Source organism: Ovis canadensis, chromosome 12, assembly GCF_042477335.2.
Source record: "Ovis canadensis isolate MfBH-ARS-UI-01 breed Bighorn chromosome 12, ARS-UI_OviCan_v2, whole genome shotgun sequence".
Taxonomy (NCBI): domain Eukaryota; kingdom Metazoa; phylum Chordata; class Mammalia; order Artiodactyla; family Bovidae; genus Ovis; species Ovis canadensis.
Window position 1 is genome coordinate 74,461,278 of NC_091256.1, and position 24,208 is coordinate 74,485,485.

The window sequence follows — 24,208 nt, forward strand, 5'->3', positions numbered from 1 at the left end:
CAGGTCTCCCACATTGCAGGCAGACACTTTACCATCTGAGCCACCAGAGAAGCTAAAATGGGCAAGTCTTTACTTATAAGTAATATTTATTTGTTGAGTCTCAGGATATTAAGTTTTGTGCATCATTTTGAATGAGCTAGAAGAGAAAGAAGAATATGCAGATATTGTCCTTAATAAGCTTTTAAATCTTTTTTAATGAACACAGTAGTCTTTGAACTCCTGGAGAATCATATTGCCCTTAGAAGATTTATTGGTAACCTTGGATTTCCCATCTGCCTCAGCCACTTAACTTTAATCTTTTATTCCTCTATTCTCTTCCTTTACTGAAAACGTCAAACTAGCTGCAGAAATGGAGTCCTTTAAACATTGCTTTCCCCTTAAACACTTATCTTTGAAATTTGGAATGGACTAAACCAGGAAGTATTTGCTCTACAAATACGCATACACATAGCATTCCAAATGTACTTTTGAGATTTTCAAACAAATTGTGGAGAGCTAAATCTGGCCAGATTGAGAACAAGGAACCGTAAGGCTTTTGGATGAAAAAAATCGTAGCCACCTCAGAAATGGTACATAAGAAAACGATGACTTTTCTTCTCTCTTGCATTTTTTAGAACAAATGCTGCAGTGTAATGCCCCTATTATCAAGGAAGTCTCTCTCATGCATCATGTCAGCACAACAACATTGTTAATGCTCCAGGGCTATGTCATGAGATCTCTGGAAGAAAAGTGGTGAGTGTTGCTGGGTGAAGGCAGTGATTCTCTGAAGCTGCTCATTGACTTCTGAAAGTCACATTAGTCTCAGAGTCTACTCTCATGGTTCACTGCCAGAGTGTCCCTACAAAATAAAAGCTGAACTTGCCCTGAACCCTCTTACCTGCCTACCTGCACACACACACACACACACACACACACACACACACACACATTTCTGTTCACCTCCCTGAGCAAGGAACACTACAGTATTGGTCAGGAAGAACAGACTGACGTGAGCAAAGAATTGGAATGGTTAGAGGAGTGTTTTTGAATATCTCATCATTCACCAAACTCCCCTTCCTCCAAAAGCTGAGAGAGGTTTGCTTGGACTGTTATCTTTTATCTACCATGTTTTTGCATTCTTTAATATTCCTGGTCTCCTGCTGGCAGGTTTAAAGATTACCAAGAACTGTTTCCACCTCATCCCTTGGAGAAGGAAGCTGAAATACCAATAGCTTCACCCAAGAAGCCCTCAAAGACAGCAGTTTACCTGCACAAATCCCAGGTCAGTGGGGAAGATAGCAAAGACAAGCCTGAGGAGCAGGAAACCACTGCCTAGGCGTTGCCAACCACACAGAAAAGTTTCCCTGTTAGCTTATTTATTCATCAAAGCAGCTACTCTTTGGGATAGGTTTTCAAATCCCCATTTACAACTGAAGAATTTGAGGCTCAGAGCAATTGTTACAGAGGGAATTTCAAGAAACCCCTGTCTTCACTATTTGTGATTAGAACCAGTTGAATGACAGGCACAGAGGCTGGTCATATGGAGATCAAAATGTCAGTTTGTTTGTTTGTTTCTAACTACTGAAAGCTGATTTGGGGGACACGGATTGACTGTGAAGTCAAGTGGGTTTAATAATCCTCTCTGTACCCTTACTTACTTACATGTCCAGTCACTAACAAAGAGGAACAGTTAGACCCCCACTTAGCTGGGTGAGCTCCCTACTGTATGACAAAAGGTCGGTCTGAACACAGGTGTCTGCAGACCAGCAGCTCCCAGAGAGAACTCTGGAGGCTAAGGAACAAAGCCTACCCTTTCCTGCTTCCAAGCTCATCAATTTTCAAACTCATGCTTTCTCCCATGGGAGGACAGAAGAAGGAAAGAAAGAGGAGACAGGAATATGATTCAGAAAAGTCTCTTCTTAGGGTTTGAGGGGAAAAGTACATACTCCTCTTAAACAATCACTTGATCAACGTGTGGTAGAACTGGCCATCGGAACGATTTGCACCCAACTCTATTTGACACTAAAGATCATGCCAGAGAATCTCGGGAAAGAATGCCTATGCCGCTCACAGATATAGGGAAGAATTTATGGTTACCAGTGAGGAGAGAGAGGTAGGGAGGGACAAGATAAGGGTCAGGAAGGAAGAGTTATTATGGGACTATATGAAATCATATGTATGAAGTTTTTGAAAATTGTAGAGTACAGTTTAAAGAAATTTTCATTCAATTTTTTTAAAAAAAGATGTGACAAAGAAATTTTTAATCCAACAGAACTCCAAATCATATATGTATTATAATCACAACTATATCAAATTATATACCCACTGGGTGAGATAAAAACAATTATATTAGAATAGTGAAAAAATAATGCCTATGCCCACTGATGCCGAACCCCAGGTATGATAACATGCTGCTCCCTTCTTTCTCCTTTTTATTTCCTCCATATGTGGATCAACTCAACTCTATGTCAGGGTACCATGAATGATCATTTGCGAGAGTGAAAAGAATACTGCATCCAACACCAGGATGCTGAGTTTTAATTCAGGTCTTTCAGTTGCTGTTAGTTAAGAAGGTGTAAAAAGGATTCAGCATGTACTTAGTTCCCGCTTTGTGCTGAGCACTGCACATAGTGATATACATGTATTATGACTAACCTTCACCGTAACCCTGAAGGCTATTGTTTCTATCTTTCACATGGAGACATTGAGACATACATTAAGGAAGTTGACCCAAATTACCCAATTAAGGTAAAGATAGGCTCCAGACTCAAAACTTCTGACGCTAAATCCAGTAGTTTATATGCTTTGCCACTGACTCTCTATGGGCTTCCCAGGTAGCTCAGCATTAAGGAATCCGCCTGCAGAAGACTGCGGGTTTGATCCCTGGAGGGAACTCCAGGAAGGTACCCTGGAGAAGGAAATGGCAACCCACTCCAGTATTCATGCCTGGGAAATCCTATGGACAGAGGAACTTGGCAGGCTACAGTCCATGGGGTCATAAAAGAGTCAGACACAAATTAGCGACTAAAATTCATTCATTCACTGGCTCTCTAAAGCCAGGCTTACATTGAAGTTTCCTCTCTATGAAATGAGACAACTGAACTAGTTAATCAAGATTCTTTCTGGCTCTGAATATCAGCTTATCAAGGGGTAAATAAACTAGAGAATTGTCACTGGTAATCTGTTAAGAAATAGGTGAAGAAATGTAACATGCATTTTTAATGTGTCCCTGTGTGTTGGTGGGGGGGGGGGCAGTGTATGAGTGTGTGCATGTGTAGTTATATTTTTCTTTTATAATGCTTAGAAATGATTTACTCATTTCCTTATTTCTTCAACATTTCAAAATCTGCTTGAGCTATTATTCCCCTTCCTGTGACTCATGCTTATCTCTGTCCTCTGTCTCTCTGTTTTTAGCTCTCACATGCCCTCTCCCATTCATGGCATCTCAAATCTTCACTGTAGGAAGACTATGGTAGAAAGAACATTGTCAGTGGCCTCAACCATGCCTGGGTGATTTTGGCTTATTCTGGGGAAGGTTATATAAGTTCTTTGACCTGAGCTTCCTTACTTTTAAATTGAAGCTAAAACTTACTCTTTTTAAAGGAGATGTGAGGATTCAATGTAATGAATATCAAGTTTCTGGCACATAGTAGATTCAGTGAACAGCAGGCTATGCTAATGAATATGTGACTCTCCTTTCTCTTTCCCCAGAAGAGAGGTTGGCTGAAGATGATCAGCTTTATTAGGAGCTTTTGTAATTACCGCAGGTTTATGTCTCATCCCCATAAACGCCAGGAACTTGAAGACTATCTTCACCTGGAAGTACACAGCAAGGAAAGTAAGTCACTTCCCTATTTATTCCTCTTCCCTGTTGATATTTTAGCTACAGGGTTAACCCAGGTAAGAAGCTACAGAGCTTATTGCTTTACGTCATACTCTTGCAGAACCACACCTGGGTTCACTCACTTACCTGCAGAACAGCCAGTCTTCTAACACTGAGTTGTGGTGAAGAAAGGTATAGCATTTTTTGCAAGGCATCCAACACAGAGCCAAACAAGGAGCATGGGCAGCTCATGCTCAAAAGACTCGAACTCCTGTTGCCTTTTAGGGAAGGATTTTTACAGGCAAGATGAGCGAGAGGGTTGCAGGGTACCTGATCAGCTCATTGACATTCCTCTGATTGGTTGGTAGTGAGATAATTGGGGGTCAACCTCATCGACCTTCTAGTTCAAATTGGTCTGGGATCTACATGCTGGTGGTCAGCATGCAATTAACTTCTTTCACCTGATTGGGCTTTTAGTGTCCATAAAACAACTCAAGGATATGGCTCACGTAGATTATTATCTATAGCCTTTGAAGAGGAACCAAATGTCCTTGGTTGGATAAACTAACGATAACCACTATTGTCTTGCTTGACACTTTTCCTTAGTTGTTGCCGCATTTTCTCACTTCTCTGATTCAATTTGTCCTTTGGAACTCAGAGAAGGCACAGAAGGCTAAAGCTTTTCTACAAACAAGAGGCAGGGGACATGGGGCGGTGGGGGGGGGGGTGGGGTGGCGGGTAGAGGTGTCTGTCCCTGGGAAGGCCCTGCAGGGTCCTGTTTGCTTTCAATGCTTGCATTAGCCTGGGGTCTAGCAAGAACTCCAGGTCCTGGGTATGAAGGCAAGCCTAGTTCCACATAGTGAGGATGTGAGCCCAGTGCATTCTATTTCAGAAGCCAGAAAAGACAGGGGTAATGATCAGTCTTGAGAACTTTGAATTCTCACATGTTACAAAACTACTTCCTCATGTTATTTGTATAGATATACTCAACTACCTCATTCGTTAGTTCATTTGTTCATTCAGTGCACTTTTTGAGCATCCACAGTGTGGCCAGCACTTTTCCAGGTGCTGGAGATACAGTAATGAATATGCAGCATAAGATCTGCCCTTATGGCATCCCATTTTTAGGGCAAGACAGAAAACGAGAGTCACAGACATTGGAGCCAGATTGCCTAGATTTGAATCTGTCACTTTCTAACTGGAGGATCCTGTGTAAGTGACTGTGCCTCATCTGTAGCATGGAAATAATAATTGTGTTATTGTGAGAATTAAATGAGTTAATACATGTAAGGCCTCTTAGAACTATTCTTGGCAATAGTAAGTGCTGTAAAAGGGTAGGGGCTTCCCAGGTGGCATTAGTGGTGAAGAACCCACCTGCCAATGCAGGAGATATAAGAGACATGGGTTTGATCCTTGGATGGAGAAGATCCCCTGGAGGAGGGCCTGGCAACCCACTCCTAACACACAGCATGCACACATAAAAGGTTTAGTCAGTATTCTTGCTTTTTTTATAGAATTGTGATGAATGATCCCATTGATAAATGTTAATTCCTCTCTCTCTCTTCTTTCTCTCTTTTTCTCTCCCTCCCTCCCTCTCCCCCTCTCTCAGATTTCTCCACAGCCCCAAACACATCAGGACGCCCAATGCCAAATCCCAGTGTCCGGAGCACAGATCATGAAAATGGAGACGTAGTCCTTATGAAGCGCCGGGTATTTGGTAACAGGATTATCATCATCAACTACGCAGTCAATGATTTCTATTTCTTTTCTGAAATGGAAAAGTAAGTTTCCTATTTCTCCTTCCCCTCATGGCTTTCCACACTTAGTTCCTCCCAGCAAAGGCTGCAGTGGCCTGGAAGTGACACAAGGACTTCAGCTCTGCCAGGCAGCAGTCTCCACCTGAAAATCCCCCTGTGAAATGTCCCTGAATCCATGCCCACCATTCTTTCCTCTCAATCTTAAAAGCTCCTCCATATTCTGCAGTCCCCAGTGTTGAAATGCACTTATCTATACCCAGAAAGTGGAGCACTTTTTTCCTACTATTTGTTACTATGATAGATGTCCACTTATGTTGCGTAACTGGACCAATAGTTCTTTCATTAAAGCAAGGAAGTACAATGGTAAAATGCGTGTGTGTGAATGTATGACATTAAGCAGATAAAATTTTAAGTTAAAACATATTCATGTAAATTTACCTGTAAAACTTGAAGTAAAGCCAAAACCATTCCACTAATTGGAGGTCTACATATTTTTCTTGTATAAACCATACCCAAAATATGATCTACTATTTCTAATTTTTCTCTTCTGTAGTGGAGGGAGAAACTATAGTGGAGGGAGAAACTATAGTTACTGCAAAGCAATTTAATCCTTCTGGATTTTTATACTTGTTTTTTCAACATTTAAAATTGCCTTCCGCAACTATTTAACTCAGTAGTAATTTTTAATTTTTTAATTTTTAAAAATTGGAGTCTAGCTGATCTCATTAGCCATTTTTTAATACAGTTTTTTAAATTTACGTTATCATGTGGGATCTTAGTTCCCCCACCAGGGACTGAACCCTCATCCACTGCATTGGAAGTGGGTAGTCTTTGCCATTGGGCCTCAGGGAAGTCCCAATAGCAATTTTTTTAATGGAAACTTGCCTTTATTGGAACATCCCAAAGCATTCAAATTTGTTTTCACAAAAACAACAAATTCCTTTTCTTTTCATGTTCATAGTTTGTCAATTTTCATAAATTACAAATTAAAGTAACAACAGGCAAAAATATTTGGGAAGAGATATGAATAGCTCTCTGTAACTATTTGCCTCAGTTAGTTACAGAAAAGTGAGAGTTCATGAAAATGTCCCAGCAGTGTGTATGGTGGGTGTGCCATCAGTATCAGGCAGTGTGTTCTTTAGACGTGCATGGCACCTACCTGGTAACTCAGCACACCAGTTAGGGGTGTTTGGTTAAGAGATCTCCCACTGGTACCCCAAGGAAGGGTTTGGCTCAGTTCCACATATATTTATTGATTGTTTATTATTTCTTAAGCACTGAATTTAGCATTGCAAATGTAAAAAAATTTGCTAAGGCATGTTCTCTGTTCTCCAAGACCCCACCAACTAATGGGATGGCAGACAAAAAAACACAAATAGAAGTTAAGAAGTAGGATAACAGTTGTCACATCAAGCCCAGGAAGTACATTTAGACAACTGAGTGCTTAGGAGTGGTTTCTTGGGAGACACCTAAGCTGAACTTTGAAGGATGAGTAGTGGTTAGTGAGGTTTTTGTTTTGTTTTTAAGTGTTCAAAGGGGAGGCAAGTGAGGGGCAGAAAAATAATACCAGTGTGAACAGCCCTCCCTGGTGCTCCAAGTCCTGCCACCATCCTCTCTGCTTTCTCACTTGCTGTCTACAAACTTGTCCACACAGCAACCAGAGCAGCCTTTTCTCAGTGTAGACCGATTATATCACTCTCCTGTTTAAAGCGTGCCAGCAGCTTCCCATTCCCACTGGGAGGAAGTCCAGATATCCTCTCACTGCCTAAAGAGCCTTGATGAACAGAGCCTGTCTCTATCTGGGAGGTTACCTCATGCTACCCGCCACTCGCCCCACGCTCCAGCAAGGAGGGCCTCTGCTCTGTCCTACCAGTGCCCTCCCAAGATGGTGCCTGCCTCAGAGCCTTTGCACTCCTGCCCTCTTGGTGAGAAGAAGCCCCTGCCCTCGGATCTACAGATGACTGTCTCTTTCTTTTTCATTGTACAAGTCTCAGTGCCCACCCCCTTTCCTATCACTCATCCCCTTTTGTTGTCTCCTTAGCATTCTACTGCCTATTGAATTATCCATCTGTTTACTTAAATGTGTCTTCTTCCTCTCACTGATTATGAGCTCCTGGAAAGCAGAATATTGGTTACCGTGTTCACTGCTCCTGGAACTGCACCAGCAGAGTAAAATCTTAATAACTACCCACTGATCAAGTATATGAATGGACATGCAAAATAGGCTGATAATGGGAGGCCCATGGTACTCTACTCTTAGGAAGATTTTAAACAGTTAAGATTTAAAATGGCCTGAGAGAACTATGCTGCATACTTAAGGTATAACTGACAGATATTTTGGTTAGTAAAAGAATATACTGCTAGAAGACAAAAAATAGTTGCTGCCAGGGGCTGGAGGAAAGGCGAAATGGGAGTTAGTGTTTATTGTGTATGGAGTTTTAGTTTGGGAAGATGAAAACAGTTCTGGAGTCAGTTGATGGTGATGACTTCACAGTTTATATGGATGTATTTAATGTCACTGACCTCTACACTTAAAAATGATTAAACTGGAAATCTTATGTCCTGCATATTTTACTATAATAAAAAAAATTTAAGGAAAGGAATATGTTGCTTCAGAGAGTGGTGGTAATTGTGAGAGGGTCAGCACAGGAGGGGAAAAAAGAGCAAGATAACACTTAGCTCGTGAAATAGTTGCAGGCAAAACTGATGAAAGGTCCAGGATGGGTAAAGAAGGGAGGATGGGATAAATAAGGGAGCTTACAGGGAAGAAATATACCTGAAGAAGCACTGGGCACAACCTGTGACATGTGGTAGGTGCTCAGCATTTGCCAATGAATGAATTATGATTGAATGAATGACCTGGCTCAGGACTAGCTCTTATGTTTTTAGGACAGAAATAGATCTGGGCCAGACACACTGTTTAATCTTGCGTTTTCTCCTTGCTGATTTCCTCTTCACTTCTTCTTTTTAGATTTAATGATTTGGTGAGTTCAGCTCGTGTGCTACAAGTCAACCGGGCATACAATGAAAATGATGTGATCCTAATGAAGTCCAAAATTGGTATCATCCTAAAGCTGTACCTGCATGCAGATGTCCCTCCAAGGCTGAGAGTAAGGAGGACTCCCACTCCTCTCTGGCCTTTTGCCAAGAAGCATTTGCCCCTATAAGAATCCTGAAAGTTTTCATAAGGCACCTCCTAAGTCTGGGTCAACCTGATGACCTTTACATAGCAGTCCCATTAAAAACTTCTGCCTTTGGGGAGGGGATGGTCTTAAAAGTCCTGAGGTTTCAAAACTTTCAAAAGAGGTTTCCTGCCTTCCCTGGAACCTCTGCCAGTGACAGGCTCCCACTCTGTGGGTAGGTGAACATCTCTGATGCCCAGAAGGACGTGATCCTTACTGCCATTTCAGACGGCCACCTGGATCGGAGCATCTTCCATGGGGCTATCATGTCTGTCTTCCCCATCATTATGTACTTCTGGAAAAGGTAACTGTCTCCCTTAATCTGAGGACCATGAGGTCAGAAAAACACATTTGAGTTTTGAGAGACCTTTCTGTCTTCCTCTAGCCCTCTGCTTCAGTTTCTACTTTCGTGGGAACTACAGTGATATATCCTTATCCTGCTCACCCACTCTATCCCTCACACTGAACACTGAATCAGAGGGTGGAAGCCCATGCAAGGGGTGGGTAACTGGATCCCCCTCTCTTCTGGGCTTGCTTGGAAGAGGTGCTAGGTTTTCTTAGGTTTAGATTCCTCACCTAAAGATGAGGGCATATGTGTGTTCAGTTGCTTCAGTCTTGTCTGACTCTTTGCCACCCCATGGACTGCAGCCCACCAGGCTCTTCTGTCCATGGGATTCTCCAGGCAAGAATACCGGAGTGGATTGCCATTTCCTCCTCCAGGGGATCTTCCCTACCCAGGGATCGAACCTGTGTCTCTTACATCTCCTACATTGGCAAGTAGGTTCTTTACCATTATCCCCACGTGGGAAAGCCCCAAGGATGAGAGTGGACTGCAACTACTTGGAGGGAAATTCTGTCAAGACCAACACAATTGTATTTGTGCTTAAGGAGTCTCATGGGGGCAATAACCAGAAAACCTTTGCTCTGTTAGGCTGAAATCCCATAATTATCACTAGAGGCACAACTATTAGATATTTCCATTTTCAAAGGAGATGGACAATCGGATTTGCATGCCATATCTCTCAAGATTAAAGTAGCAAATGTGGCCATTAACTCAAAGTGAAAACATGGTGAGGAATCCGTGAAGGTCAAAATACAAACATTAAACTAACCAAATGGCCGCATGACAGATACAACATGAAGCCCACTGGTTTCAGAACCTACTTGTCATGGTTTGGGCTGAGAGACTAGCCCAGGTCCTCACAGTCTTCCCAGCCAGTTATTAAATCCTGTGGTCTACTCCAGCTCCAGCTCATGCCATCGACATAGTGACAGGCAGTACCCTAGGGGATAGTGCCCAGAGGACAGCTGGCTGAAATGTTCCCAGACCAGGTTGATTTGGACATTTAGACTATTATGTGACTCTGACTCTTAAGGGTTTCCCTTTCCTACAAAAAAAAAAAAAAAATGTTGTTCATTAAAATAGAAGTGTAAAGGTTGTTTACACTTCCCATGTAGCTCAGTCAGTAAAGAATCTGCCTGCAATGCAGGAGGCCTGGGTTCAGTCCCTGGGTCAGGAAGATTCCCCTGGAGAAGGGAATGGCACCACTTCAATATTCTTGCCTGGAGAATCCCATGGACAGAGGAGCCTGGCAGCCTATAGTCCATGGGGTCATAATAGTCAGCTGCACCCCGGCAGATCCAGGGTAATTCGAAGCAGGGATGGAGTCGACATTCTAGGAATTAATTCCTTAATTAAAAATATGGGGGGAGATTAGAAAGAAATAGTGTAGTAGGAAAATAAGTAGAAAAAAGAGGCTGAATAACCTGGTTTACATGGAGAACCAATAAAATAACAAGACAAGGAGTTTGCACCACTTACGTAGGCCACCGGCGCCCACTTGAATAGCAGAGGGCGCCCCACCTTGGGCTCCCTCTCGTGTGGGTCTTAGAAACCAGGGCAAAATTAGCAGGCTTGGCAAGCCTCCATACTCCAGATGGGAATTCAGCCAGAAGGTGAGAGAAAGAACGACATGAGGAGACCAGTCTTTCCGGGAACTGATCCATTTCTTTATTTTCCAAATCCACTTTTATCCTTTTAGTTATACATAGAGATAAATGTGTTCTCAGAATATCTTTGTTCTTACAAGGGTCTTACATTTGTTTTACAATATCTTCTGGTCTGGACACTGATTAACATTTTTATGGCCCCACCTTACTTTCTATTGATAAAGGTTAATCGATCAGAAAAGTTATTCCCCTTAAGATCTATTTAATCTTAAGATAGTGATAAAGTTACATTTTTGCATAGCAAGGACACAGAGATTTATAACAAAGAAGGAGGAATACAATGATCTATAAAGAGAAAAGTCATTAACTCAGTAAGTCTAGTATTGCTAACATCAAAACCACTATATTTCCTTTTCTACATTTCAATTACATTGATTAACATACTCCCAGGTGCCTAGGGAAATGGAGGCCTGGCAGCAATCAACTCAGCAATGAAACCCTGCACCAACATGATTTCTAACTAACTCACTAGTATTCTTCTATTAAGTTTCTAACTTCTCTAAAGAATCCGTTTTTAGAAACTTTAAAGCATCTTGTGCCTCTCACGGTTCAGTTCAGTTCAGTCACTCAGTCGTGTCCGACTCTTTGCGACCCCATGAATCGCAGCACTCCAGGCCTCCCTGTTCTTCACCATCTCCCAGCGTTCACTCAGATGGAGTTCACTCATGTCCATCGAGTCCGTGATACCATCCAGCCATCTCATCCTCAGTCATCCCCTTCTCCTCCTGCCCCCAATCCCTCCCAGCATCAGTCTTTTCCAATGAGTCAACTCTTCGCATGAGGTGGCCAAAGTACTGGAGTTTCAGTGTTAGCATCATTCCTTCCAAAGAAATCCCAGGGCTGATCTCCTTCAAAATGGACTGGTTGGATCTCCTTGCAGTCCAAGGGACTCTCAAGAGTCTTCTCCAACACCACAGTTCAAAAGCATCAATTCTTCGGGGCTCAGCTTTCTTCACAGTCCCACTCTCACATCCATACATGACCACTGGAAAAACCATAGCCTTGACTAGATGGACCTTAGTCGGCAAAGTAATGTTTCTGGTTTCGAAGATACTATCTAGGTTGGTCATTATTTTTCTTCCAAGGAGTAAGCGTCTTTTCATTTCATGGCTACAGTCACCATCTGCAGTGATTTTGGAGCCCCCAAAAATAAAGTCTGACACTGTTTCCACTGTTTCCCATCTACTTCCCATGAAGTGATGGGACCAGATGCCATGATCTTTGTTTTCTGAATGTTGAGCTTTAAGCCAACTTTTTCACTCTCCTGTTTCACTTTCATCAAGAGGCTTTTTAGCTCCTCTTCACTTTCTGCCATAAGGGTGGTGTCATCTGTATATCTGAGGTGATTGATATTTTTCCTGGCAACCTTGATTCCAGCTTGTGTTTCTTCCAGTCCAGTGTTTCTCATGATGTACTCTGCATATAAGTTAAATAAGCAGGGTGACAATATACAGCCTTGACGTACTCCTTTTCCTATTTGGAACCAGTGTGTTGTTCCATGTCCAGTTCTAACTGTTGCTTCCTGACCTGCATACAGATTTCTCAAAAGGCAGGTTAGGTGGTCTAGCATTCCCATCTCTTTCAGAATTTTCCACAGTTTATTGTGATCCACACAGTCAAAGGCTTTGGCATAGTCAATAAGGCAGAAATGGATGTTTTTCTGGAACTCTCTTGCTTTTTCCATGATCCATCGGATGTTGGCAATTTGATTTCTGGTTCCTTTGCCATTTCTAAAACCAGCTTGAACATCAGGAAGTTCACGGTTCACGTATTGCTGAAGCCTGGCTTGAAGAATTTTGAGCATTACTTGACTAGCATGTGAGATGAGTGCAATTGTGCGGTAGTTTGAGCATTCTTTTGCATTGTCTTTCTTTGGGATTGGAATGAAAACTGACCTTTCCCAGTCCTGTGGCCACTGCTGAGTTTTCCAAATTTGCTGGCATATTGAGTGTAGCACTTTCACAGCATCATCTTTCAGGATTCGAAAGAGCTCAACTGGAATTCCATCACCTCCACTAGCTTTGTTTGTAGTGATGCTTTCTAAGGTCCACTTGACTTCACATTCCAGGATGTCTGACTCTAGATTAGTGATCACACCATGGTGATTATCTGGGTCATGAAGATCTTTCTTGGACAGTTCTTCCATGTATTCTTGCCACCTCTTCTTAATATCTTCTGCTTCTATTAGGTCCAGACCATTTCTGTCCTTTATTGAGCACATCTTTGCATGAAATATTCCCTTGGTATCTCTAATTTTCTTGAAGAGATCTCTAGTCTTTCCCATTCTGTTGTTTTCCTCTATTTCTTTGCATTGATCACTGAGGAAGGCTTTCGTATCTCTTCTTGCTATTCTTTGGAACTCTGCATTCAGATGCTTATATCTTTCCTTTTCTCCTTTGCTTTTCACCTCTCTTCTTTTCACAGCTATTTATAAGGCCTCCCCAGACAGCCATTTTGCTATTTTGCATTTCTTTTCCATGGGGATGGCCTTGATCCCTGTCTCCTGTACAATGTCACAAACCTCCGTCCATAGTTCATCAGGCACTCTATCTATCAGATCTAGGCCCTTAAATCTATTTCTCACTTCTACTGTATAAATCATAAGGGATTTGATTTAGGTCATTCCTGAATGGTCTAGTGGTTTTCCCTACTTTCTTCAATTTGAGTCTGAATTTGGTAATAAGGAGTTCATAATCTGAGCCACAGTCAGCTCCTGGTCTTGTTTTTCTTACTGTATAGAGCTTCTCCATCTTTGGCTGCAAAGAATATAATCAATCTGATTTTGGTGTTGACCATCTGGTGATGTCCATGTGTAGAGTCTTCTCTTGTGTTGTTGGAAGAGGGTGTTTGCTATGACCAGTGCATTTTCTTGGCAAAACTCTATTAGTCTTTGCCCTGCTTCATTCCATATTCCAAGGCCAAATCTGCCTGTTACTCCAGGTGTTTCTTGACTTCCTACTTTTGCATTCCAGTCCCCTAGAATGAAAAGGACATCTTTTTTGGGTGTTAGTTCTACAAGGTCTTGTAGGTCTTCATAAAACCGTTCAACTTCAGCTTCTTCAGTGTTACTGGTTGGGGCATAGACTTGGATTATTGTGATATTGAATGGTTTGCCTTGGAGATGAACAGAGAGCATTCTGTCGTTTTTGAGATTGCATCCAAGTACTGCATTTTGGACTCTTTTGCTGACCATGATGGCTACTCCATTTCTTCTGAGGGATTCCTGCCTGCTGTAGTAGACATAATGGTCATCTGAGTTAAATTCACCCATTGCAGTCCATTTTAGTTTGCTGATTCCTAGAATGTCGACATTCACCCTTGCCATCTCTTGTTTGACCACTTCCAATTTGCCTTGATTCATGGACCTGACATTCCAGGTTCCTATGCAATATTGCTCTTTACAGCACTGGATCTTGCTTCTATCACCAGTCACATCCACAGCTGGGTATTGTTTTTGCTTTGGCTCCATCCCTTCATTCTTTCTGGAGTTATTTCTCCACTGATCTCCAGTAGCATATTGGGCACCTAATGACCTGGGGAGTTCCTCTTTTGGTATCCTATCATTTTGCCTTTTCCTACTGTTCATGGGGTTCTCAAGGCAAGAATACTGAAGTGGCTTGCCATTCCCTTCTCCAGTGGACCACATTCTGTCAGATCTCTCCACCATGGCCCGCCCATCTTGGGTTGCCCTGCAGGCATGGCTTAGTTTCATTGAGTTAGACAAGGCTGTGGTCCTAGTGTGATTAGATTGGCTAGTTTTCTGTGATTATGGTTTCAGTGTGTCTGCCCTCTGATGCCCTCTTGCAACACCTACCATCTTACTTGGGTTTCTCTTACCCTGGGCGTGGGGTATCTCTTCACAGCTGCTCCAGCAAAACACTGCCGCTGCTCCTTACCTTGGATGAGGGGTATCTCCTTACCGCCACAGTTCCTGACCTTCAACATGGGATAGCTCCTCTAGGCCCTCCTGTGCCTGCATAGCCACAGCTCCTCAGGTTGCTCCTCCAGGCAGCCAGCCCTGGCCTCAAGCGGGGGTTGGGAGGCAGTAAACAATCACATGTGGCTGGATAATCCTGTCAGGCAGGCTAGAGAGCAATCAGAGGAGTTTTTTGGACCACGCCCAGAAGATTTATTATCTAAAAGCTCTAAATTAACTTTTTCCAGAAAAAGGTGGTGGGGGGACAGCCCCTGTTAATGTCAGAAGAGTAGGTGGAAAGCATAACACAGTAATGCAGGCAGACTCTGGTTTTGGGGGTAAATGCTCGGGAACAGGGGGTCTCCTGAGGCTCCATCCCACCTTTGCGTATGCTGAGCCTCCTTCCTCATGACCTTTGCCACGGGTGGAGTTCCTCAGGCTGGCTCTGGGCAAGTGACTAAACCACAGGTTGTTTACCCATCATCAGCCTTTACTTTAAAATCACCAAGGTAATAAATTATTTAATGTAGAATTTAAAAAATACAAAAATCTAAGATCAAGATAATCAGTTTAGCCTTTTATTTTTTATTTTTCATTATTATTTTGTGTATGTCCCCACCACATGACATGCAGAATCTTAGTTCCCCAACCAGGGATAGAACCTGTACCCCTTGCAGTGAAAGCACAGAGTCTTAACCATTAGACCAAGAAGGAAGCTCCCAGGTTAGCCTTTTGAACACCAATTTTTATCTAGCACTTAAATTTAAACTTGATTCTAGTTCTCCAAACCAGGACTCAATGGAAACTCATCCTAAAACTTTCCAGATATTTAGAAGCCCCTGAGAAATACATGCTGTTCCTGGTTGGAGTCAGTGTTCAGCTCTTCCTCAGACCTATTGAGGAAGTATGGAGGTGCTTCAGGCAGGCTTTGAATCCCTAATCCTCATGGAGCCGGTTCTTTACTTCCTTTCTTGTGCACTTACAAAGAGTTTCATGTTGTGCAAACTGTGTTCATGCACATTACCCCGACAGCCTCTCATCAACACTGTGAGCTGGGTGGGGCAAAGTCTTACTGTCACTATTTTATAGATGAGGAAACTGAGGTTCAGAGTGATTAAGGGACTCGCCCAGGATCACTTGGTAAGTAGTAAAACCAGGACTAGAAGCCAGGTCTCTTGGTCTCTTAAGCACCATAAAGAATGCATTTGTGGCATAGTGGGTGGTTCATGATGAAAGGGACACCCAGTTCAGTAAGTGGAATGGGAAAAACCAACTGTGAATGAATAGAGTACCCTTCAGGGAGGAGGAGGAAGGGTGGAGGTCAAGACACCAAGACTGACCTCCAAGAGGTCGCCATCCAACAGCAGGCTGATGGAGAGCAAAGGATTAGAGGCCATGGAGGAAGGGGTGGGGAGTGTTCCAGGATTTCTAGGGAGTGAGAGTTCCCAGGTTGCAGTGAGTCTGCATGAGGAGCCAGGGTCTACTCCAGGGAAAGGGCTCTGGGGAATAAGCTGAGGGGATCACAGCCCCCAGTTAAAGGACAGGTTGGAAACCAAGAATCAGGCCCCTGGAGGAGGCCAGTCACTCTGACTGTTCCAGGTAGGGTCATAGATAGTGATTTCACCCCCCACCCACTGCCCCAGTCTAAGGCTGAAGTCAGCATCCCAGCAGTTAGCCCCACCAAGGCCTCACTGCTGCATATTCTTTACAGACTCCATTCACTGGTGATTCCAGAAGGAAGTCCTAACATCCCACCCAGGCCAGGCATTCACTGAAGCTGGGCCTGGACAAAGAGGCGGCCTCAGAGGGCGTCTGACAGGCAGCACTCTGAGGCCCAGGGCTCTCCTCCTCTCTATAGGACACCACCCCCTCTCTGCGAGGACTGGTCCCCACCCACTTCCTTTGTGCTCAGTGGTGTAGCCCCTTCAGTGGGTGGTTTTCTCTCTGTGACCTGAAGCCATTTTTCTTACAGGTTTTGTGCCTGGAAGGCAATCCGGTCTTACCTCCAGTACATGGGAAAGAAGTTCAAGGACGTAATAATTTCTCCCAAACCTGTGTACAAGTACCCTCCTTGGAGTGGAGGTAAGCTTCACTGTGACACACAGCCCCATTCTCTAGCAGACGAGACTCACGAAGGGAGAACAAAGCCCAGAAGGACCAGCTGTAATACTTCACAGAGGGTGTTTGCTGGGGGTTGGCCATCTCATTAACTTGGCCCTCAGAGAAGCATTAACACCTTATTTTATCAGTGGCTTTCAGTGCTAGCAAAACGGTACCCCACCCACACACTGCTCCCCGGCAGTACCTCCCAGAGTGCCTGTGGGGACATAGGTCTCAGACTCCGTGGTCAGTAACAGAGGTGGCAAGCTACTTCACTACCATGGATGAAGGTTCCTGCTCCAACTATCTCCACCCAACCTTACCATTTGAAAGAGCAAAAGTCTTACACTAAGTTGTGTCCAATGCTTTGTGACCCCGTGGACTGTAGCCCACCTGGCTCCTCTGTCCATGGAATTCTCTAGGCAAGAATACTCCAGTGGACTGCCATGCGTTCCTAGGGGATCTTCCTGACACAGGGATCAAACCGGGTCTCCCACATTGCTGGCAGATCTTTTACTGTCTGAGCCACCAGGGAAGCACATCTATTTTATAGTGTTCAGTTCAGTTCAGTCGCTCAGTCGTGTCCGACTCTTTGCGACCCCGTGAATCGCAGCACGCCAGGCCTCCCTGTCCATCACCATCTCCCGGAGTTCACTCAGATTCACCTCCATCGAGTCGGTGATGCCATCCAGCCATCTCATCCTCTGTCGTCCCCTTTTCCTCCTGCCCCCAATCCCTCCCAGCATCAGAGTCTTTTCCAGTGAGTCACCTCTTCGCATGAGGTGGCCAAAGTACTGGAGTTTCAGTGTTAGCATCATTCCTTCCAAAGAAATCCCAGGGTTGAGCTCCTTCAGGATGGACTGTTTGGATCTCCCTGCAGTCCAAGGGACTCTCAAGAGTCTTCTCCAACACCACAGTTCAAAAGCATCAATTCTTTGGCACTCAGCCTTCTTCACAGTCCAACTCTCACATCCATACATGACTACTGGAAAAACTATAGCCTTGACTAGACGGACCTTTGTTGACAAAGTAATGGCTCTGCTTTTCAATATGCTATCTAGGTTGGTCATAACTTTTCTTCCAAGGAGTAAGTGTCTTTTAATTTCATGGTTGCAATCACCATCTGCAGTGATTTTGGAGCCCCCCAAAATAAAGTCTGACACTGTTTCCACTGTTTCCCCATCTATTTCCCACGAAGTGATGGGACGAGATGCCATGATCTTCCTTTTCTGAATGTTGAGCTTTAAGCCAACTTTTTCACTCTCCCCTTTCACTCTCATCAAGAGGCTTTTGAGTTCCTCTTCACTTTCTGCCATAAGGGTGGTGTCATCTGCATATCTGAGGTGATTGATATTTCTCCCGGCAATCTTGATTCCAGCTTGTGCTTCTTCCAGCCCAGAGTTTCTAATGATGTACTCTGCATATAAGTTAAATAAGCAGGGTGACAATATACAGCCTTGACGTACTCCTTTTCCTATTTGGAACCAGTGTGTTGTTCCATGTCCAGTTCTAACGGTGGCTTCCTGACCTGCATATAGGTTTCTCAAGAGGCTGGTCAAGTGGTCTGGTATTCCCATCTCTTGAAGAATTTTCCACAGTTTATTGTGATCCACACAGTCAAAGGCTTTGGCATAGTCAATAAAGCAGAAATGGATGCTTTTCTGGAACTCTCTTGCTTTTTCCATGATCCATCGGATGTTGGCAATTTGATTTCTGGTTCCTTTGCCATTTCTAAAACCAGCTTGAACATCAGGAAGTTCAAGGTTCACGTATTGCTGAAGCCTGGCTTGAAGAATTTTGAGCATTACTTGACTAGCATGTGAGATGAGTGCAATTGTGTGGTAGTTTGAGCATTCTTTTGCATTGTCTTTCTTTGGGGTTGGAATGAAAACTGACCTTTCCCAGTCCTGTGGCCACTGCTGAGTTTTCCAAATTTGCTGGCATATTGAGTGCAGCACTTTCACAGCATCATCTTTCAGGATTTGAAACAGCTCAACTGGAATTCCATCACCTCCACTAGCTTTGTTTGTAGTGATGCTTTCTAAGGTCCACTTGACTTCACATTCCAGGATGTCTGGCTCTAGGTGAGTGATCACACCATGGTGATTATCTGGGTCATGAAGATCTTTTTTGGACAGTTCTTCCATGTATTCTTGCCACCTCTTCTTAATATCTTCTGCTTCTGTTAGGTCCAGACCATTTCTGTCCTTTATTGGGCCCATCTTTGCATGAAATGTTCCCTTAGTATCTCTAATTTTCTTGAAGAGATCTCTTGTCTTTCCCATTCTGTTGTTTTCCTCTATTTCTTTGCATTGATCACTGAGGAAGGCTTTCTTATCTCTTCTTGCTATTCTTTGGAACTCTGCATTCAGTGCTTGTATCTTTCCTTTTCTCCTTTGCTTTTCACTTCTCTTCTCTTCACAGCTATTTGTAAGGCCTCCTCAGACAGCCATTTTGCTTTTTTGCATTTCTTTTCCATGGGGATGGTCTTGATCCCTGTCTCCTGTACAGTGTCATGAACCTCAGTCCATAGTTCATCAGGCACTCTATCTATCAGATCTAGGCCCTTAAATCTATTTCTCACTTCCACTGTATAATCATAAGGGATTTGATCTAGGTCATTCCTGAATGGTCTAGTGGTTTTCCCTACTTTCTTCAATTTAAGTCTGAATTTGGCAATAAGGAGCTCATGATCTGAGCCACAGTCAGCTCCCAGTCTTGTTTTTGCTGACTATATAGACCTTTTCCTTCTTTGGCTGCAAAGAATATAATCAATCTGATTTCGGCGTTGACCATCTGGTGATGTCCATGTGTAGAGTCTTCTCTTGTGTTGTTGGAAGAGGGTTTTGCTATGTGCATTCTCTTGGCAAAATTCTATTAGCCTTTGCTCTGCTTCATTCCATATTCCAAGGCCAAATTTGCCTGTTACTCCAGGTGTTTCTTGACTTCCTACTTTTGCATTCCAGTCCCCTAGAATGAAAAGGACATCTTTTGGGGGTGTTAGTTCTAAAAGGTCTTGTAGGTCTTCATAGAACTGTTCAACTTCAGCTTCTTCAGTGTTACTGGTTGGGGCATAGACTTGGATTACTGTGATACTGAATGGTTTGCCTTGGAAACGAACAGAGATCATTCTGTCATTTTTGAGATTGCATCCAAGTACTGCATTTCGGACTCTTTTATTGACCATGATGGCTACTCCATTTCTTCTGAGGGATTCCTGCCCACAGTAGTAGATGTAATGGTCATCTGAGTTAAATTCACCCATTGCAGTCCATTTTAGTTTGCTGATTCCTAGAATGTTGACGTTCACTCTTGCCATCTCTTGTTTGACCACTTCCAATTTGCCTTGATTCATGGACCTGACATTCCAGGTTCCTATGCAATATTGCTCTTTATAGCATTGGATCTTGCTTCTATCACCAGTCACATCCACAACTAGGTATTGTTTTTGCTTTGGCTCCATCCCTTCATTCTTTCTGGAGTTATTTCTCCACTGATCTCCAGTAGCATATTGGGCACCTACTGACCTGGGAAGTTCCTCTTTCAGTATCCTATCATTTTGCCTTTTCATGGGGTTCTCAAGACAAGACTATTGAAGTGGCTTGCCATTCCCTTCTCCAGTGGACCACATTCTGTCAGATCTCTCCACTATGACCAGCCCGTCTTGGGTGTCCCCACACAGCATGGCTTAGTTTCATTGAGTTAGACAAGGCTGTGGTCCTAGTGTGATTAGATTGGCTAGTTTTCTGTGAGTATGGTTTCAGTGTGTCTGCCCTCTGATGCCCTCTCGCAACACCTACCGTCTTACTTGGGTTTCTCTTACTTTGTACGTGGGGTATCTCTTCATGGCTGCTCCAGCTAAGCGCAGCCATTGCTCCTTACCTTGGACGAGGGGTATCTCCTCACCACCACCCCTCCTGACCTTGAACATGGAGTAGATCCTCTAGGCCCTCCTGCGCCTGCACAGCCATCACTCCTTGGATGTGGGGTTGTTCCACCTGGCCGCCACCCCAACCTCGGGCATGGGATATAGTGTTAAGTAAGAAAATTAGGAAGTGGAGGGAGAGTATGATTTTAGCATGGTAAATATAAATATGTATTTATGTAATATTTATGAAACACAGGAAAGAACTTAGAAATATAGTATCGATAGAATTATCTCTGGGTAGTGTGATTATGAGAGGCTTATACAGTTATTATTAACATATATTAATCAATAAATATATACATATGTATGTTTTCTTAATGCAGAGCAGTTAAATTCAGCCCCTTCCCAGATACCTGCTGTGAAATCAGTACTTGAGCAAAGAAGGGAATTTTAAAGAGAGGGAGGAGGGTTCACAGGGAAGTGCCTGGCGAGGGGTAAGGCTGGATGTCTCTGCAGTAGAAATTTTGGGGAACAAAGTTAACAGATCTGTGAACTGTACCAGCATCAGGACAAGACACAGAAACAGGACAAGAAACTTAAAAACAGCCACGAACTGTCCTGAGACAGCAGGAGCTGAGTGTTCTGTTGGTTCAGCTCTAAGCCGCCCCATTCTCATGTCCACTTCCCCAGATACCCACCCCTGCCCCTACCCCATCCCCCACAAACAAGCACCCCACCTGCTTCCTGGAGTGCAAACAAGAGTCCTTCAGACCTCAGCCCATCTCTGGCTGACCCCCCAAATGGTAAGGGAAGCAAGGCTGGCTCGTGTAGAGCGTCCTGCCCCTCTGAGCGTGTCCTCACCTCAGTCCGAAACACATCACCTTCCTCTCCCACTGCAGTCACCCCAAGGGTCTATGAATACTGCTCATCATCCTTGTCTCAGCAGCTGGAAGTGTCACATAGGCAGACGGAAATCAGCAGTCTACTTAGGATATGGGGCAGAATGTCCCTGGGGTGCAAGGGCTTATTGGTGATGCCAGTTGGGGCAGGGGAGGAGAGGAGCAGTAAGAGGAAAAGGAGAGGGAGCAGAGCAGGCAGGAAGGGCAAGTGCTGCTCACTCAGAAGAGCCAGAAAGTGTCCCTTAGCAGTGGCCCCAGAGCTTCCCTCCTTTGGCTCCCTTCCTCCTGCTGAGCTCCCAGGAAGCAAATGCCCAAATCTTTTCTGATGTCTGAAGAGGGCAGCAGGGCACCTTGAGCTAAGGGTCAGGCCACTTGGATTCTCAGCCTGGAGAGTCCTGGGCCATCTTGCTTCCCTGTCTCAGCCTCACGCCCCTGATCTCCGTTGCAGAGGTGGTGGAGTTGGAGGTAGTGTTCTATCACTTACATCCTATAATCTGAAGAATGGTAAACAGGGGCTTTCTTGCTGACTTACACAGACTTACTCTGTTGGGCATCACTGTACTGTGCCCCTTCTTCCTTCCCCAGGAGACCAAGCCATCCTAAGATTCACCTTGTGCAGAGGTATTGAGTGGTTGCAGCCTCTACCTCGGGATGTGCCAGGAAGTCTAATCCAAAACTGTGAGTTGGAGGTGGAAGTCCACTGATATCAAAAGTCCACTGCTCATTTAGAGGGTGACGGGAAGGCCAAGTCTCCCTACTGACCAGGAAGAAACCAAGACCCCCAAAATGTGAAGTGACTGCCACTCACAAGGGATGGGGGGTGAGAACCAGGGCTCCGTGCACAGCTCCCATTTGAATAATTATATCTTCCTGATAATGGCTCCTGGTATAGACCCTTCAAGGGGAATGCCGTAAGCTTCTCTGTCTCTCTCCTGGCTTTCGACCATTCCCAGGCGTGGTGTGTGATCCTTATTAAGAGACAATAGTAACATCCCAATGGGAACATTTTCCTCCCACTGAGAGTACCTGCTGACTGAAACAGGACCTCCACCCCACACCATCTACTTTCCAGAGGCTCCTGCTACTGATCTTCTTATCCCTGTAGTAAACTCTCTAGCTCTAGCTTCACATTTTGGGGTCCTTGTTATATCCTTTTTTATTCCCCATCTTCAGCCTCGAGCCAGTTCCACCCCCAAGCACTAAACCTGCCTCTGTGGTCTACACGGTCTCTCCCAGCCAGCCTTTCCTTTCTATCCCAGTTGTCAGCATTTGTTTCCAGGTTGGGAGATACTGCTTCTCTGCTTCCTGAATGCATGAGGTGCCAGCTTGCCCTACCTGCCTGTTCGTTTATGTCCCCTTGTTGCCTAATGAGGGAGGCAGCTACAGAACATTCCCATGATCTGTAAAATCCAAACAGCCCTCAAGTCTTGTGATTCTAGTGCTCCTCTGGCAGATTAATCTCCTTATTTTACTTCCTTGGATCTATGAGGTTGGCATCATGACCTCTGCATCCAAATGAAATGTCTCCTAAGACAAATATATATATATATATATATTGCAGCCCAGAAGTGAGGCTCCTAAATGTCCCTGGAGCACCGCTGCTTCCCCCTCCCTTTCCCGACTCCTTCCCTGGAGGCTGTCCTGGAATGACCTTCCGATGAGTGCCTGTGCCATTCGTGCTGATGTGTTTTTCTCTGTTTTTGTCTTTAGCTTCATCTAGCATCTTTACTCAGTCAAGACATGCGATCTCTGCCATGCAGCTGTGTCCTGTCTCAGGGTAGGAATGAGCTGGAAGTCCTTTTCTTTGGTCCAGAAGAAGTTGCTTTGTCCAAGTATACGATGGGAGAAGGGGGAGAAACCTAGCTCCACATTCCGACACCCCTTGGCATACAGAACCAAGAAGCTGAGCTTCTCAAGAGGCTTATAGTCAGGCTAGTGAGGGAAGGGTTTCTCTATGGGATGTTGTCCACCTCCATCAAAACGGACACTTTTAAGAAATTGGAGCCCCTGACCCACCTCCCAGTAGAATGCTATTGGTGGGGGAAGTGTCCCAGATGATCTTTTGTTGCTGGCTGCCCTAATACTCTGGGGGCTTCCCAGGTGGTGCTAGTGGGTACAGCACTCGCCTGCCATGCAGGAGATGTAAGAGACATTAAGTTCGATCCCTGGGTTGGGAAGATCCCATGGAGGAGGGTATGGTAACCCACTCCAGTATTCTTGCCTGAAGAAATCCCGTGGACAGAGGAGCCTGGTGGGCTACAGTCCATAGGGTCACAAAGAGTGGGACTTGACTGAAGCAACATAACACACTAATACTCCAGTCCTCCAGAGTATAAGACAGGAAAGAAGAGCTATTCTTCTGCATGGCCAGATATTGCAGTAAGGATAGAAAGGATTTGAGACTGTCAAAATATGATTTAGCCTAATTCACTTCGGTACAAGCATCAGAGCGGGACTGATGGTAAATTAGGGCTATAGGAGAGTCCCTAGGGGTGTCATGGAAACAGTTCCAAAGAGCTACTGGAAGGTCAAGTTTATAGACAGTAGGCTCTATGAATGGCAGGCCTGGCTTCTCACCAGCCATCCTACCTTCTCAAACCTGCTGCAAGTCCAAAAGGGGCTTGGAGCTGCCCGAGTATCATTTGCTGGTGCTGGTGCCTGGAAGACAAGCCAG

General features: G+C 44.3%; 1 protein-coding gene across 1 annotated transcript in view; it reads left to right on the plus strand.

The window, feature by feature from the left end:
• The window catches only part of RGSL1 (regulator of G protein signaling like 1), a 66,502-nt gene that overhangs the window by 41,665 nt on the left and 629 nt on the right, over positions 1-24,208 (plus strand). Inside the window, exons 13-21 of the mRNA XM_069546223.1 lie at positions 615-732; positions 1,147-1,261; positions 3,691-3,817; positions 5,412-5,583; positions 8,531-8,669; positions 8,921-9,045; positions 16,640-16,749; positions 22,120-22,212; positions 23,245-23,311. Coding sequence (XP_069402324.1) covers positions 615-732; positions 1,147-1,261; positions 3,691-3,817; positions 5,412-5,583; positions 8,531-8,669; positions 8,921-9,045; positions 16,640-16,749; positions 22,120-22,212; positions 23,245-23,311 — 1,066 coding nt within the window. The remainder of the gene's footprint in view (positions 1-614; positions 733-1,146; positions 1,262-3,690; positions 3,818-5,411; positions 5,584-8,530; positions 8,670-8,920; positions 9,046-16,639; positions 16,750-22,119; positions 22,213-23,244; positions 23,312-24,208) is intronic.